The sequence below is a fragment of the Pelophylax lessonae genome, assembly GCF_965119305.1.
Source record: "Pelophylax lessonae genome assembly, chromosome: 8".
Classification (NCBI taxonomy): domain Eukaryota; kingdom Metazoa; phylum Chordata; class Amphibia; order Anura; family Ranidae; genus Pelophylax; species Pelophylax lessonae.
Genome location: NC_138775.1, coordinates 104,093,303 through 104,109,457, shown reverse-complemented (window position 1 = coordinate 104,109,457; position 16,155 = coordinate 104,093,303). Strand labels below are relative to the sequence as shown.

Here is a 16,155-nt window from a genome sequence, read left to right as displayed (position 1 = left end):
AGGAGGATCCGGGGTTGTGGGCATACTACAGGAGATGCAGTGCTGTGGGCATGGTACAGGTAGACCATGCCCGCAGCACTGCATCCCTTGTAGTGTGCCCGCAGCCCTGCATAATGGCAGGTAGTGAAGCTGTTTCACTTACCTGTTCCAGAGGCGCCTTCATTTTAAAAAATGGCGCCGCCACGTCATTGCGCACACGCCGCCACCGCTCTTGTAATTTCGGCTATTCCCGGCCTCTCCCGAGCGGCGGCGGCGCGTGCGCGGTGACAAGTATGCGACGGGCGGCGCCATTTTTAAAGCTTAAACCCGTCGGAGCGGACTTTTCGTTTTATCGTTCAAAGTCTTTTATTGCTATCGATCACGTGACTATCGCGATACATATCGGTATCGTTTTATCGCCCAGCCCTACTCCAGATTGTATTGTGTATAATATAGAACACGGAAAGCAGGGCTCCAGATTATATTGTGTACAGTATAGTACACGGAATGCAGGGCTCCAGATTATATTGTGTACAGTATAGTACACGGACTGCAGGGCTCCAGATTATATTGTGTACAGTATAGTACATGGAATGCAGGGCTCCAGATTATATTGTGTACAGTATAGTACACGGACTGCAGGGCTCCAGATTATATTGTGTACAGTATAGTACACGGAACGCAGGGCTCCAGATTATATTGTGTACAGTATAGTACACGGAACGCAGGGCTCCAGATTATATTGTGTACAGTATAGTACACGGAATGCAGGGCTCCAGATTATATTGTGTACAGTATAGTACACGGAATGCAGGGCTCCAGATTATATTGTGTACAGTATAGTACACGGAATGCAGGGCTCCAGATTATATTGTGTACAGTATAGTACACGGAATGCAGGGCTCCAGATAATATTGTGTACAGTATAGTTCACGGAATGCAGGGCTCCAGATTATATTGTGTACAGTATAGTACACGGAACGCAGGGCTCCAGATTATATTGTGTACAGTATAGTACACGGAATGCAGGGCTCCAGATTATATTGTGTACAGTATAGTACACGGAACGCAGGGCTCCAGATTATATTGTGTACAGTATAGTACACGGAACGCAGGGCTCCAGATTATATTGTGTACAGTATAGTACACGGAACGCAGGGCTCCAGATTATATTGTGTACAGTATAGTACATGGAATGCAGGGCTCCAGATTATATTGTGTACAGTATAGTACACGGAATGCAGGGCTCCAGATTATATTGTGTACAGTATAGTACACGGAATGCAGGGCTCCAGATTATATTGTGTACAGTATAGTACACGGAACGCAGGGCTCCAGATTATATTGTGTACAGTATAGTACACGGAACGCAGGGCTCCAGATTATATTGTGTACAGTATAGTACACGGACTGCAGGGCTCTGGATTATGTTGTGTATAGTACACAGAATGCAGGGCTCCAGATTATATTGTATACAGTATAGTACATGGAATGCAGGGCTCCAGACTGTTGTGTACAGTATAGTAATCGGAATGCAGGGCCCCAGATTATATTGTGTACAGTATAGATCACGGAAAGCAGGGCTCTGGATTATGTTGTGTGTAGTACAAAGAATGCAAGGCTTCAGACTGTCATGTACAGTATGGTACACAGGGGGTCTGGGCTATATCATGCACTGTATTTTATACAGCATGCGGGGGTTCAGACTTTGTCATGTATAGTACACAGAGTGCAGGGGTACGCACTGTGTATGTAAAGTAACATGCACAGATCTACGTAGAAATACAGAACAGTGTCTATTGTGGCATTGTAGAGTATGTGTTTTAAAAAATGAGGTGCGGTGTTGTAGATTTGCAGTAAAGTATACAGAACAGAATAGCTTCTGCAGTGGAATAGGAGTTTGTAACATACAGCATAGGGTGCAGTGGTCTTTTGATCAGTGGAAAAGTCACATGTTTGTTATTGTAATGTGTGTTCATTTGATCCCCCCCCTTTTTTTTTTTTTTTTTTTTTTTTTTTTTTTTTTTTTTTTTTTAGACTCCCTATGATCCATACAGTTATCAGGCGGATTATGATGCACACACAGGTATGTAAACAAACTTATTTTATGTTTTAAACATTATAATAATAGTGGTAATGGAGGGAAAGGGGACAAAAAGGAGGGAAGGAGAGGGAGATGGGACTTTAAATGAGACTCGTGCAATAGAGTCTCCATCCCTATATGATGAACATCAGATGGACATAAGGAACACCTAGTGTTCAAAAAATAAAAAAGTGGGACTTTATATCAGGTGTGGCCAGTATACACTTAATGATATAATGGTAGTACATATACACTTGCTGGTAAACATAAAGAGGCATATGATTAACATTGCGTGTTTATTAACATGTTCTATAGCAGTTTGCATAGGTACATAACCAATCAAAGGGGACATAAACAGTGTACAAATGGATAATATGATAAGACCATAATGAATAATAAAAACAATAACAGAATAGACCAACAGACTTAAAATATAGGTAAAAAATAATTGGATGCATGCTGAAATGGGCAATACATTTAAATGGCCTCCTTAGCTCGACGCGTTTCGTGAAAATAATTTCACTTCATCAGGAGCAGGCACAGTTTGGTTTCTAAAAAATATAAAACCTAAATGATATGGCATCCAATGAAGGGGTGTGATGGAGAATAAATAGGGAGAATGGCTTGCAGTAGGATAATGATTACCAATGAGGCTGTTGGCCACACCTCATATAAAGTCCCACTTTTTTATTTTTTGAATACTGTGTTCCTTACGTCCATCTGATGTTCATGTTTTTAATCATTGTAATGTTAATTTGTAGCTCAGTCTTCTAAGTTATTTTAGAATAAATGGCACAATATACACTGTCTTGTCAAAATTATTGGGATGCCTGCCTTTACACACACATGAACTTTAATGACACCACAGTCTTAGTCCGTAGGGTTCAATATTAAGTTGGTCCACCCTTTGCGGCTATAACCCTTTCAACTCTTTTGGGAAGGCTGTCCACAAGGTTTAGGAGTGTGTCTATGGGAATGTTTGACCATTCTTCCAGAAGTGCATTTGTAAGGTCAGACACTGATGTTGGATGAGAAGGCCTGGCTCGCAGACACTGCTCTAATTCATCCTAAAGATGTTCTATCAGGTTGAGGCAAGGACTCTATGCAGGCCAGTCAAGTTCCCCCACCCCAAACACACTAGTGTCCTACATTTGCAGTTACATCTAGGTGCACTAGATTCAGTGCACATAAAAATGTGTATTTAAGAAGTTTAACAAATCTGGAAGTTTTTTTATACACTTTACACTTTTTCATAAGTGCTTTCTGTGGGGGCACTCTGGAAAGGGGGGGCAGCTCAGAGCGCTGGCAGGAGACCCAAAAAGAGGAGGATCTGTGCTGCTCTGTGCAAAATCATTACACAGAGCAGGTCAGTGTGACGTTTTTTTTTTTTTTTTTTTCTGTTTTACTTTACAAATGCTTTAGAGTCCATTCACACTGCCGTGACTTGTGAGGCGACTTGTGTTCCCTCAAGTCGCCCCAAGTCGCTTGACATAACAAAAGCAATGTTAATGAGTGCCGTCTTAATTGGCACTACTGAAGTCGCTCCGACTTCATAAAAGGGTCCTGTACTACTTTGAGGCGACTTGTATCTGACTTGTCCCATAGACTTCAACGGGAGTCGCCTCCTTATCTTATTTGAAGTGACTTGCGATCCGACTTTCCATTAAAATGGTCCTGAACCAGAAAAAAAGATAATTTTTCTTAGAGTTTTTATTAGCACAGGGATATGGATCCGCTCCACCTGGGCGTTTTTGTTGCAGGCATTTATCGGGCATTTTTTGGGCGTCTTTGGAGGCAGGCATGAAGTGTTTTGGATTTAGTGTCTGCCCGATAAACGCCTGCAACAAAAACGCCCAGGTGGAGCAGAGCCCCATCCCTGTGCTACTAAAAATTCTAAGAAAAATTATCTTTTTTTCTGGTTCTGGGCATACTACAGAGCTGAAACTTCACAGGTACACTTTTTAGACCCCCCCCAGACACTAAATCCAAAAAAGTCATGCCTGCCTCCAAAAACCCCAGAACCATCATATTCTGATTGGCCAAATACAAAGTCGTCTATCATACAATTCGTGCTGAAAGCCGCACTAACAAGTCGCCCCTTATGAGGTGACTTTCTAGTCGCGACAGTGTGAATGGGGTCTTAACTGCTTCCCGTATGGCCTCAGGAATAAGCGGTGATACCATGAGCATGGCTACAGCTGCATTTTTTCAGCTAGCGATGGGCTTTCCTGTAGAAATTATGCAAGCGTCTCAACAGCCACCTGATCATCTTTACAGGGCGCAGAAGAGCCTCCCGTTGCCACTCCTGGGTTTTCTGGTGCGACCGAGAAGCCCGGGATCGTTGCAACCCATGTTTCTGGCTGTCCACAGAGGAAAGTCAGGTACACCTGTATCCACCCCTCCTCCTCTGAATAAAACTTGAAGCAACAAGGATTTTTGTCAATGCTGGTTTCAGTTTGTTTGTTTACAAGCGGTTAAATGGCTTGTAAACCATCTGATTGTACCATGCTCATGTGCAAATGCAAACGTATACATGTCAGAAATAACCTGAATGCAAAGTGGGTAAACTCTCAGGTTTAAAAAAAGAAAAATCTATTCAAGTATGTATTCTTGACTCAAAGTACCTTCTCTAGCTTACAGCCTCCAAATCTAATTTATTCTGCTGTGATCAGACTTCTTGTTAGAGGATGGCTACGTTAGTTCTCCATTGTCCCACTGTATGTAGGAACGTAACCACCCTCTCTTGCTGGCTCCTGAGGTGGACTAGGGACTTGGGATTTGTAGCTCGCATCGAGCATTGCCACATCTAACGTACACGGCTCGTTTCAAAGAAAAACAGTAGAAAAACATTTAATGAAAAATAGATAACGGGGCAGTTAAATAGTGGATGTTTTATAAATGATTTTTGGAGAAGAAGATTACTGTTTTATAGTCCCTTTTTTAATCTTCGCTAATATGACCAATATAGAGAAGGGTATCCTTGCCTTGTCTGAGATCCTGAACATGCAGCATATTTTTATATAAAATATCTCATCTGGTTAGCATGTTTTGCCACGTCTATAATTATATGAATGGGTTGCCAGAGTGGCATTGACTGCAGGAACATGAGGATTGAAAGTCCAGGATACCTATACTACTCTTTGGAATGCTATGACCACTGATTTGAGGAGCACCAAAAATTGTTGGTTACATAGTTAGTGAGGTTGAAAAAAGACATCAGTCCATCCAGTTCAACCTATGATGTGTGCGTGTGTTTGCTTTTAACCGTACATTGTATACCCCTGTATGTTGTGGTCTTTAAGGTGTCCATCTAATAGTTTTTTGAAACTATCAATGCTCCCTGCTGATACGACTGCTTGTGGAAGAGAATTCCACATCCTTACCGCTCTTTACAGTGAAGAACCCCTTACGCACTTTAAGGTTAAACCGCCTTTCCTCAAGTTTTAGTGAGTGGCCACGTGTCTTATTGTATCTCCTCTCTCTGAATAGTTTGTTCCTTATGCTAGGGTCGCCAGTACAGTATTTGTACATTGATATCATATCCCCCCTCAATCGTCTCTTCTCCAGAGAGAATAGGTTCAGTGCTTGTAGTCTTTCCTCATAGCTGATGTCCTCCATTCCCCTAATTATTTTTGTTGCCCTTCTCTGGACTTTCTCCAGTTCCAGCACATCCTTCCTGAGGACCGGTGCCCAGAACTGGACAGCATACTCCAGATGTGGCTGGACCAGAGTCTTGTAGAGTGGAAGAATAATCTCATTGCATGCCACTGCCAAGCCTGTTGTCTACCAGTACCCCCAGGTCCCTTTCCATTCTAGACTCACCCAGAGGTTCCCCCCCCCCCCTAGTGAGTAGCTTGCTTTCTGGTTTCTGGTCCCCAAGTGCATTACTTTACATTTTTCAACATTAAATCTCATCTGCCATGTAGTTGCCCACCCCGTTATTTTGTTCAGGTCCGCTTGCAAGGTTTCCACATCCTGCATAGAAGATATTGGCAAGCCTAATTTAGTATCATCTGCAAATACTGAGATTGTACTAGATATCCCCTCCTCTAGATCATTTATGAATAAATTAAACAGGATTGGTCCCAGGACAGAACCCTGGGGGACCCCACTTTCCACACCCGCCCAATCCGAGTACTCCCCATTAATCACCACCCTCTGTACTCTCCCCTGGAGCCAGTTCTCTATCCAGGTACTCACCTTATGGTCCATACCTACCTTCCTTAGTTTGTACAGTAAGCGTTTGTGGGGAACGGTGTCAAAGGCCTTTGCAAAGTCCAGATACACCACATCCACAGGCTTACCTTTATCTAAGTGGCAGCTCACTTCATCGTAGAAGGTTAATAGATTGGTTTGGCACGAACGATTTTTCATGAATCCATGCTGATTACTACTTATAATACCGTTTTCATTACTAAAGTCTTGTATGTGGTCCCTTATCATCCCCTCCAAAATTTTGCAGACTACTGATGTTAGGCTGACCGGCCTATAGTTACCCGGGATACACCTCGGCCCCTTTTTAAATATTGGTACCACGTTGGCTTTTTTCCAATCAGCTGGCACCATACCCGTCTGTAAACTATCCTTAAAGATCAAGAATAATGGTCTGGCAATCGCCTGGCTGAGCTCATTAAGAACCCTCGGGTGCAAGCCATCCGGTCCCGGGGATTTATTTATGTTAAGTTTCTCTAGTTTAGCTCTAAGTCTATCCTCTGTTAGCCATGGCGGCACACCCTGAGGTGTATTATTTAGTTCGGCCTTACAAGCAAGGTTCTTGTAGCCCCCCGATTCCTTTGTGAAGACTGAAGAAAATAAATTATTTAACACTTCCGCCTTTTCTCTGTCCTCTGTGGCCATTTTTCCTTTTATCATCTTTTATGGGACCAATGTGCTCTGGCCTCGCTTTCCTACTGTTTATATACTTAAAGAACTTCTTGGGGTTCTTTTTACTCTCCTCCGCTATATGTCTCTCGTGCTCTATTTTAGCCGCCCTGATTTCGTCTTTACATTTCTTATTACACTCTTTGTAATGCTTAAATGCTGCTAATGACCCCTCAGTCTTGTATTTTTTGAAGGCCTTTTCTTTAGCTCTAATATACATTTTTATGTTGGAGTTTAGCCACCCAGGGTTTAGTTTTGCTCTTTTAAATTTATTTCCCTGTGGAATGCACTGGCCCACCCCCTTGTTAAGTATGCTCTTGAAGCACTCCCATTTTTCCTCCGTGTTCTTTGTTCCCAGGGTTCTATCCCATTTGATATTTTCTAGCAGCGAGCGCAGTTTAGGGAAATTGGCTCTTTTGAAATTCACTGTCCTTAGATTACCCTTGTGTTTCCTATTACTGTAATTAATACTGAAACCAATTGACCTATGGTCACTGTTCCCTAAGTTGTCCCGTATTTCTATATCCGTGAGCAGGTCTGTATTGTTGGTAATCAGTAGGTCAAGTACCGCATTGTTTCTTGTCGGTGCATTCACCATCTGACCCATGAAATTGTCCTGCAAAACATTTAGGAACTGCCGAGCCTTGGCTGAATGCGTGGTTCCTTCTGCCCAGTCTATATCTGGATAATTAAAGTCCCCCATTATAATGACATTTCCCATCCTTGCTGCCAATCCTATCTGTAACATGAGGTCCGCCTCACCCTCCTCCCTCTGGTTGGGGGGCCTATAGCATACGCCCAATATTACCTTCCCCACCGTGCCTTTCCTTTGAAGCTCTACCCATAGGGATTCTGCCTCGTCCATAGCTCCATTATTATCATCCCTCATATTTACCTGTATACTGTTCTTAATATACAAACATACCCCTCCCCCTTTTTTACCTTCTCTATCTCTGCGATAAAGGAAATACCCCTGAATGGTCGCCATCCAGTCATGAGAGCTGTCGAACCAAGTCTCAGTTATCCCCACAAAATCTAAGTCCTCCTCAAACATCAGCAGCTCCAGCTCTCCCATCTTGTTGGCCAGGCTTCTGGCATTGGTATACAAACCTCGTAATTTTGATCGGTTACATTTATCCTCATTTGATGTTTTTAGGCTGCTCTCTTGATTTTTTTTTTCCCCGTACCCACCCTGGGTTTAGGAGCTCCGAACACCCTACCGGCTAATTCTACATCTGTACCCTCCCCCCCATTCCCTAGTTTAAAAGCCCCTCTAACTTTTTGGCCATCCTCTCACCCAGTACGTCTGCACCCACCCCATTTAGGTGCAATCCGTCCCTACCAAAGAGCCGGTGACCGACTGAGAAGTCGGCCCAGTTCTCCAGGAACCCGAAACTCTCCTTACTACACCAGCTCCTCAGCCACTCGTTAACTTCCCTAATCTCCCACTGCCTCTCTGGTGTGGCTCGAGGTACAGGTAGTATTTCGGAAAATACTACCTTGGAGGTCCTAGTCCTCAACTTGGCGCCTAAGTCCCTGAAATCGTTTAGGACTCTCCATCTTCCTCTGCCTATGTCATTGGTACCCACGTGTACCATGACAGCTGGGTCTTCCCCAGCCCCACCCAATAATCTGTTCACCCGATCCACGATGTGCCGAACCCGAGCGCCCGGCAAACAGACTGTTCGGCGCACACGGTCTTTGTCACAGATTACACTGTCTGTCCTTCTAATAATTGAGTCCCCTACCACCAGCACCTGTCTTTCCTTTCCCTTTCTCCCGGCCTCACTGGAGGAGTTCTTCCCCTGGCAGCTAGGGGCGTCACTCTGCTCCAGCAATGCTGGTCCCTGACTGGTTTCCCCAACATCACACAACGGGGCGTATCTATTGGGGTGCTCCAGCCCAGGATCAGCCTCCTTGCCTTGTCCCCTTCTACCCCTCCTAACTGTCACCCCTCTACTCTGCTCTGGTTGGTGTGGAACAAAGGGCAGAGGAGAGATTTACTTGGCGCCTTAGCCAATGTTAAGATTACGCAGTCTTCAGAATTTTCAGTCTGTGCAGGAGTGAGCACTTTACTACTAACATTGAGGTACAAAAGCCATTGATCCTTGTGCCCAGCTGGTGGCATTGTACATATGGAGGTTTCCTACTAGTGGAGGTAATATCGGAGAAATTATCCTTTCTTTCTTTCTTTCTTTCTTTCTTTCTTTCTTTCTTTCTTTCTTTCTTTCTTTCTTTCTTTCTTTCTTTCTTTCTTTCTTTCTTTCTTTCTTTCTTTCTTTCTTTCTTTCTTTCTTTCTTTCTTTCTTTCTTTCTTTCTTTCTTTCTTTCTTTCTTTCTTTCTTTCTTTCTTTCTTTCTTTCTTTCTTTCTTTCTTTCTTTCTTTCTTTCTTTCTTTCTTTCTTTCTTTCTTTCTTTCTTTCTTTCTTTCTTTCTTTCTTTCTTTCTTTCTTTCTTTCTTTTTTGTCTAAAAAGAAAAAAATATTGTTCCAAGAGCTTCTGACTTCGGAAGGCTTCTCACGTCGACAGATTGGTAGATCTCTATGGGCGCATGCAGTTGTGGACATTTCAAGAGTTCAACAACATTTTTAAGCTTCTTCGATCTGTTCAAATCTAGATGTTGACTTTTTATTTTTGTGTGTTTTTAGGTGATCCTAAACAGGATCTAGCTTATGAGCGCCAGTATGAGCAGCAGACATACCAGGTCATCCCTGAGGTGATCAAAAACTTCATCCAATATTTCCACAAGACTGTGTCTGATTTAATTGACCAGAAGGTGTATGAACTACAAGCCAGCCGAGTATCCAGTGATGTTATTGACCAGAAGGTTTATGAGATCCAAGATATTTATGAGAACAGGTATGACCATTGATTGCTAAAACAACCAATTCATCCAGCCAAAAAAAAAATAAAAAATAGTGGATGTGCTTTTCTACTCCTCAAAGTGCAGCTTTCGAAGTCGGCCAACTCCTTGAAACCGCTGAAGATAGAAGAGAGAGGCGCCTCTGAGTGCAGACTTTACAATTTACTCAAGATAAAAACAATGGTACCTCACATGGAGGTGAATAAATGCAGGCACATCAAGTAAGTGGTGGATTTGATGCTTTTGAAAAAGGAATGCGGCTGCTGCAACACACCCGCAGCAGCGCTCATGCTCAGAAACGCGTTGCATACCGCTGACGTCACGATCCAGCGCAGCTGAAGCCATCTGCGTCCCAAGCCTTGTTTTGATGTCCATCCACCGCTCAGTCGGGACTAAGGCGATGACCAAGCGAGGCTGTTCAGGAAGCATATCATTCTACAGGACGCCAGCCCATGGGGCTGACACCCACTGAGGATCCCCGGATCCACCACTTATTTGATGTGCCTGCATTTATTCACCTCTATGTAAGTTACTATGTTTTTTTATCTACAATAGATTGTAAAGTCTGCACTTAGAGGCACCTCTCTCTGCTATCTTTGTTGCAGCTCTGGATACCTGGTTTCAGTTTCCTTTGATGGCAGCCCTGAGTACATGGACTTTGTAGTACTTCTATGAAGTACATGGACATTTTAATTCCCCTCTTCATCATTGTGTATCCTGCTCTATGCCCCTGGTTTCTTTCAGATCTGTAGCTTTAGCGCCTTCCTTTCTTGTTGTAGCTGTTTTCCCAATGTATCTTATCTCAGCAGCTGTTATACTGGTATGAAGAGTGAATATAGTGGCTAATCTAACCATCTCAAATATTAAGGCCTCATGCACAGTGGATGTTATAAAAAAGCCAGTAGTGTTGGCTGTAGAAAGCTGTAGCTGTAGGGAGTTTTTTAGTGTTTTTGCAGTAGCGTAATTTTAGCTTTATTCTTAGCTAGGGATGCACCGACATGAAAATTTTGGGCCGAAAATGCAGGATGCCCTTGGCCGAAAACCGAAAATGACCTTTTCCCCCAAATAATTTTAAAATAGATAGAACAGGGGCATACACCAAAAACAGGCAGCGACGTACACCTGTCGCTGCCACCCTGTCACAGTATATGTACTGTGACGGGTTGGCAAGAGGTTAATTTAATTACCAATGGTATTTGTATTATGCAGCATGAGGGAGTTAATGTATTGTCACTGCTGCATTAGTGACCGACCAGTGGCAGTTAATTAACACCTTTGTGCTGCATTAGTGCAACCAGTATCAGTGTTAATTAACACTGATACTGGTTGCACTAATGCAGCACAAAAGGGTTAATTAACTGCCACTGGTCGGTCACTAATGCAGCAGTGACAATAAATCAACCCCCTCATGCTGCATAATACCAATGGTAAGCTGCCTCAGCTATCACCCCCCCCCCCCCCCCGCATCAGCCTCAGCGTCCCTCTCCTACTCACTCAGCTCCTCCAGTGTCCATTATTCAAAAGACGCGCCTCTGGCCGCCCGCCCGCCTCCGGGTGATGTCACTACTACTACGATCTGTGCATGAATGAAGTGACACACCGGGAGGGCGGGCGAGCGGCCGCTAATCGCTGTAACTGTGTGAGCCTTCACTTCATTTCCCTGTCAGCGGCACGATGTCCATGAATGAAGTGACACTCTGGGCGGGGGGAGGGGCCGCTTATAACTATGTGAGCCTTCACTTCCCTGTCAGGCATGTATCTCCTCTGACAGGGAAGTGAAAGCTCACATAGTTATAGCTATTAGCGGCTGCTCCCCCCGCCCGGTGTGTCCGTTCATTCATGCTCATCGTCCCGCTGACAGGGAAATTAAGTGAAGTGAAGCTCTCACATATATCGATTAGCGGCCGCACGCCCACCCTCCCGCCCGGTGTGTCCATTCATTCATGGACATCGTGCCGCTGACAGGGAAATGAAGTGAAGGCTCACATAGTTATATCTATTAGCGGCCGCTCCCCCCGCCCTCCCGCTCGGTCTGTTAGTTCATTAACTTTCAGTGCATCCTTATTTTTAGCAAAACTATACTCGCATAAAAGCTTATGGTTCAAAAATGCTGATAAATGCCGAATAGCCACGTTTTTTTTTTTTTTTTTTTTTTTTCAGTGTTTTTTTGTTTTTCAGCCCTTTTTAAGCTTTTATCAGAGTTAAAGCATTTTTACAGCTGAAAAACTCCTATTAAAACCCACTAGTTCTGGGTTTTTTTCCTTCCAGAAAACACCCCTGCCAAAACTGCTGATAACAGCCTATGTGTGCATGGACACATAGGATAACATGCTGGGGAGTTTATTGGCTGCAGAAAAAAAAGTCTGAAGCCAAAAAAAAGGCAGCTGTAAAAATGTTCAGTGTGAATGAGGCCTTAAAGTTAGCCAAGAGCTTCTGAGCTCTTCAATTCCTAGAGAAAACAAAACTCAGACTTCAGTATGTAAAGAAAAGTTCCCCTCTGTATAAGAGGGAATTAAATGAAAAATGCCTTTCTATTTACAAAGCATAGCAGTGTCATTTACATTACTGTTTCCTATATAAACAGTTTTCAAGCTCTTTATCTAGTTTGTGAAAATAATCCTTTAATCCACCCCTTTAGCTTCACAACTCCTATACAAATACTGTAGTTACTGACTTGTAAGATACAAGTGTGTGGTCTTGCATGGTCTTCCACAGCCCATTCTTCTTACCTCTGTGGGTCCCCAGTGCTGCCAGCTGTGACTTCTGAGGAAAGCACTGCACATGCATGAGATCAAGTAGTGCTGTGTGACCGGTTCTGCAGCCCCCCGGAACCTGTAACATGTTGCCTAAGCGAGAAGTGAGAAAGTAGGAGCAGGTTTCTGTAAAAAAAAAAAAAAAAGTACCACCTTCCCGTTTTTATCATTATTTATTTATTTTTTTATATCTAGCCATCCATTTATGTGTATATATTTATTTTAGCTGTGGGGGAGGAGGAATAGCAGCATTTTAAGTGTAATCAAAGCCATGAATAAAAATGAATTATATTGTAGCTTACCAGTCCTTATATATGGTGGCTGCATTCGTTTTCTGTGTCGCAGCTGATCACAATATTATTATTTTTATTATTGTTCAGGATTTCTACATTTCAATCACATGATCAGAAACCCCTCTAGTCGTGCTAGGTACAGCTGGGATTGAGAGGCAGCAGCCATGCAGAGTGTTTTGTGCTGTTTAGCCTTCAAAAGGGACATTTTATTAACTGGTCCCAGCATGGAAGTGTGAATTGGGGGACACTTATTTACAGGTAGGGAAAGGGTTAACTAAATTAAACTGCTAATGTAAATCATTAAAGACTGATTATAGCTATATGGGTCAGTAACTCATTTTATTGTTGACTACTACGTTGTTAAAAAATATAGTAGCGAGGTCGGGTTGGTGAGAAACTGCTGAGAGCTGCAGGAGACACAGGAGATCAACACTCCTGAAAGTTTCCATTTACAATTAGACTTTACATGGTGATTGTGCAGTAGAAGTATAACCGGTAACTCTTCTGTTTGGACCTAATTGTAAAGTAGCCCTTTGCTAGCAACAGCTGTTTTAGCCCGCTATGTCTGTGGCCTACCTGACACTATTACTGTCCAGTACCAGCTGTCCCCTTTTTGGGGGTTTGTCCCTAACCTGTTGCTCACAGTGCAAGACCCACTACTTCTGGTCCTGTCCCCCCTTCCTCTTCTGGTCCTGTCCCCTTCTTCTGCTGTTGTGTTTTTTTTTTTTTTTTCTCTCCTTTCTTCCTACTCATTTTCAGTTAGGCCTATCTGGTATTGAATAATTTGCCGTTATGGAGCTCTTAAGTTTGTCCGTACCCTCCCACCTACTTGGGTTTGTACCATGTATTTCTATTTTTGTTGTTTTGACATTACTTACCAAGCAACTCTGTATGGTGTCTCCTTTCCGACTGTAAATGTAATGGCGATGCGGTTTTAACTTCCTATCTATTTCTATTTTATTTCTATTTTGAAATTCATTAAACCTATATTTGTCTAAAGTAATTGTAAGAGCCGGTTCACACTGAGGCGACACGACTCCTTATTACTTCGGGGGCGACTTGTGCAGTTCCATGCACCACGACTTGGGAGCGACTTGCAGGGATTTCACATAATGGAAGTCTATGCAAGTCGCCTCCAGGTCGCCCCAAAGTAGTACAGGACCCTTTTTCTAAGTCGGAGCGACTTGTGTCGCTCCTATTAGAACGGGTCCTGTAGCAATCAATGGACCGCGGGGGAGCGCGACTTGTCAGGCTGACAAGTCGCGCTAGTGTGAACCGATTTTAAAGGATTTGTTTAAAAAAAAAAAGGAAAATAATTCTACTTGCCTGCTCTGTGCAATGGTAACGATTTAGGGGACTGGGTGGGAGAGCAGAACACAAGTTGTTTTTTTTTTTTTTTAACCTTTATTGCAAAGAATGCATTAAGGTAAAAAACCTTCTTCTACCTTTTACAACCACTTAAAGGATTTTTAACTGCTTGCCGACTGCCCGCCGCATATATACTGCGGCAGGCTGGCTCTCCTGCGCAAATCGATCCGTGGGAGCGATCCTGGAGAGGGGGGGGGGGGGTGCGCGCCTGCCCCCATTTGTCAGCGGGGAAACTTATTCATGGGGTTCAGGGGCCGCCATTTCTCCCCGTGGAGAGAGAATGGTAGTCTGCTCTTGTAAACACAGTGGACCGTTGTTCTCTCTGAAATCAATACAGAGTGCCCGTGTTCCTCCTATTTAGGATCACAGGTCTTTGTTTATTCCACAAGCCCATCCCACTCACAGTTAGAAAACACCCCCTAGGCATACATTTAACCCTTTGATTGCCCCTGGTTTAACCCTCTTCCCTGCCAGTGTCATTATTACAGTAACAGTTTAAATTCTTAGCACTGATTTCTGTAGTAATGTCACTGGTGCCCCCCCCCCCCCCCCCCCACGTCAGGGGTCTGATCTGTCCGCCGCAATGTGGCATTCCTGATAAAAATCACTGATAGCTGCCATTTACTAGTAATAAAAAAAAAAAAAAAAAAAGACAAATCTTTCCCCTAGTTTGTAGACGCGATAACTTTTGCGCAAACCAATCAAAATAAAGAAAAAAGGAATGTATACCAGCGCTATGGAGTTTTCCGTATACTGAATCAGGCTTAAAAGGTTTAAAAAGGTGGTGTAAGCTGCCTCCAACCTACCTCTGAGGTAGTAAAATAGAAAGAATTGCAAAAATGTTGGGACCGGCGCTACCACTTATAAAACGTGCATGTGCAAAATAGAAAGTGCATATAGTGCTAAAGGTGCACGCAATGAATATAAATATATATATATATATATATATATATATATATATATATATATATATATATATATATATATATATATATATATATATATATATATATATATATATATATAAAGTGCTACGTGCTGTTTATGGGCTGTGCCTTGTGTACCATACTGTAAACATCATATGTTATGCATATACTTATACAAATAAAGTGCCGAGTGCGGATATTGCCAAAACCCCGTGTAGTGATTAAGAAATCAAACAAAGTATGGTGTCGGTAGGTGATTCACCGAAAACACCGCTGCTTACCACACTCTTTTGGCCGATACCTCGACACTTCTTCGGTCACTAAAATAAAGGATAAGCCTCCATTGCGTAGCATATGTTATGTCCAGACAAACAAACGTAGCATCCACTCACAGTTAGGGAGTTCACTATCAGCTTGGAGAGGTGTTCGCCGGACCGCTTCCGCGTTCCACCGGCTCAAACCACCGTTCCCGGAAGTGACGTATTGACGTACGTGAACCACGCCCTACGCGTTTCGTCATACGACGTCATCTGGAACGCTCCAGATGACGTCGTATGACGAAACGCGTAGGGCGTGGTTCACGTACGTCAATACGTCACTTCCGGGAACGGTGGTTTGAGCCGGTGGAACGCGGAAGCGGTCCGGCGAACACCTCTCCAAGCTGATAGTGAACTCCCTAACTGTGAGTGGATGCTACGTTTGTTTGTCTGGACATAACATATGCTACGCAATGGAGGCTCATCCTTTATTTTAGTGACCGAAGAAGTGTCGAGGTATCGGCCAAAAGAGTGTGGTAAGCAGCGGTGTTTTCGGTGAATCACCTACCGACACCATACTTTGATTTCTTAATCACTACACGGGGTTTTGGCAATATCCGCACTCGGCACTTTATTTGTATAAGTATATGCATAACATATGATGTTTACAGTATGGTACACAAGGCACAGCCCATAAACAGCACGTAGCACTTTATATATATATATATATATTTATATTCATTGCGTGCACC

The 16,155-nt window shown here is 43.2% G+C and overlaps 1 protein-coding gene across 1 annotated transcript in view; it reads left to right on the top strand.

The window, feature by feature from the left end:
* Positions 1–16,155, top strand: part of EIF3L (eukaryotic translation initiation factor 3 subunit L) — a 28,762-nt gene that overhangs the window by 1,922 nt on the left and 10,685 nt on the right. The window contains exons 2-3 of the mRNA XM_082264741.1: positions 2,017–2,065; positions 9,592–9,802. Coding sequence (XP_082120867.1) covers positions 2,017–2,065; positions 9,592–9,802 — 260 coding nt within the window. The remainder of the gene's footprint in view (positions 1–2,016; positions 2,066–9,591; positions 9,803–16,155) is intronic.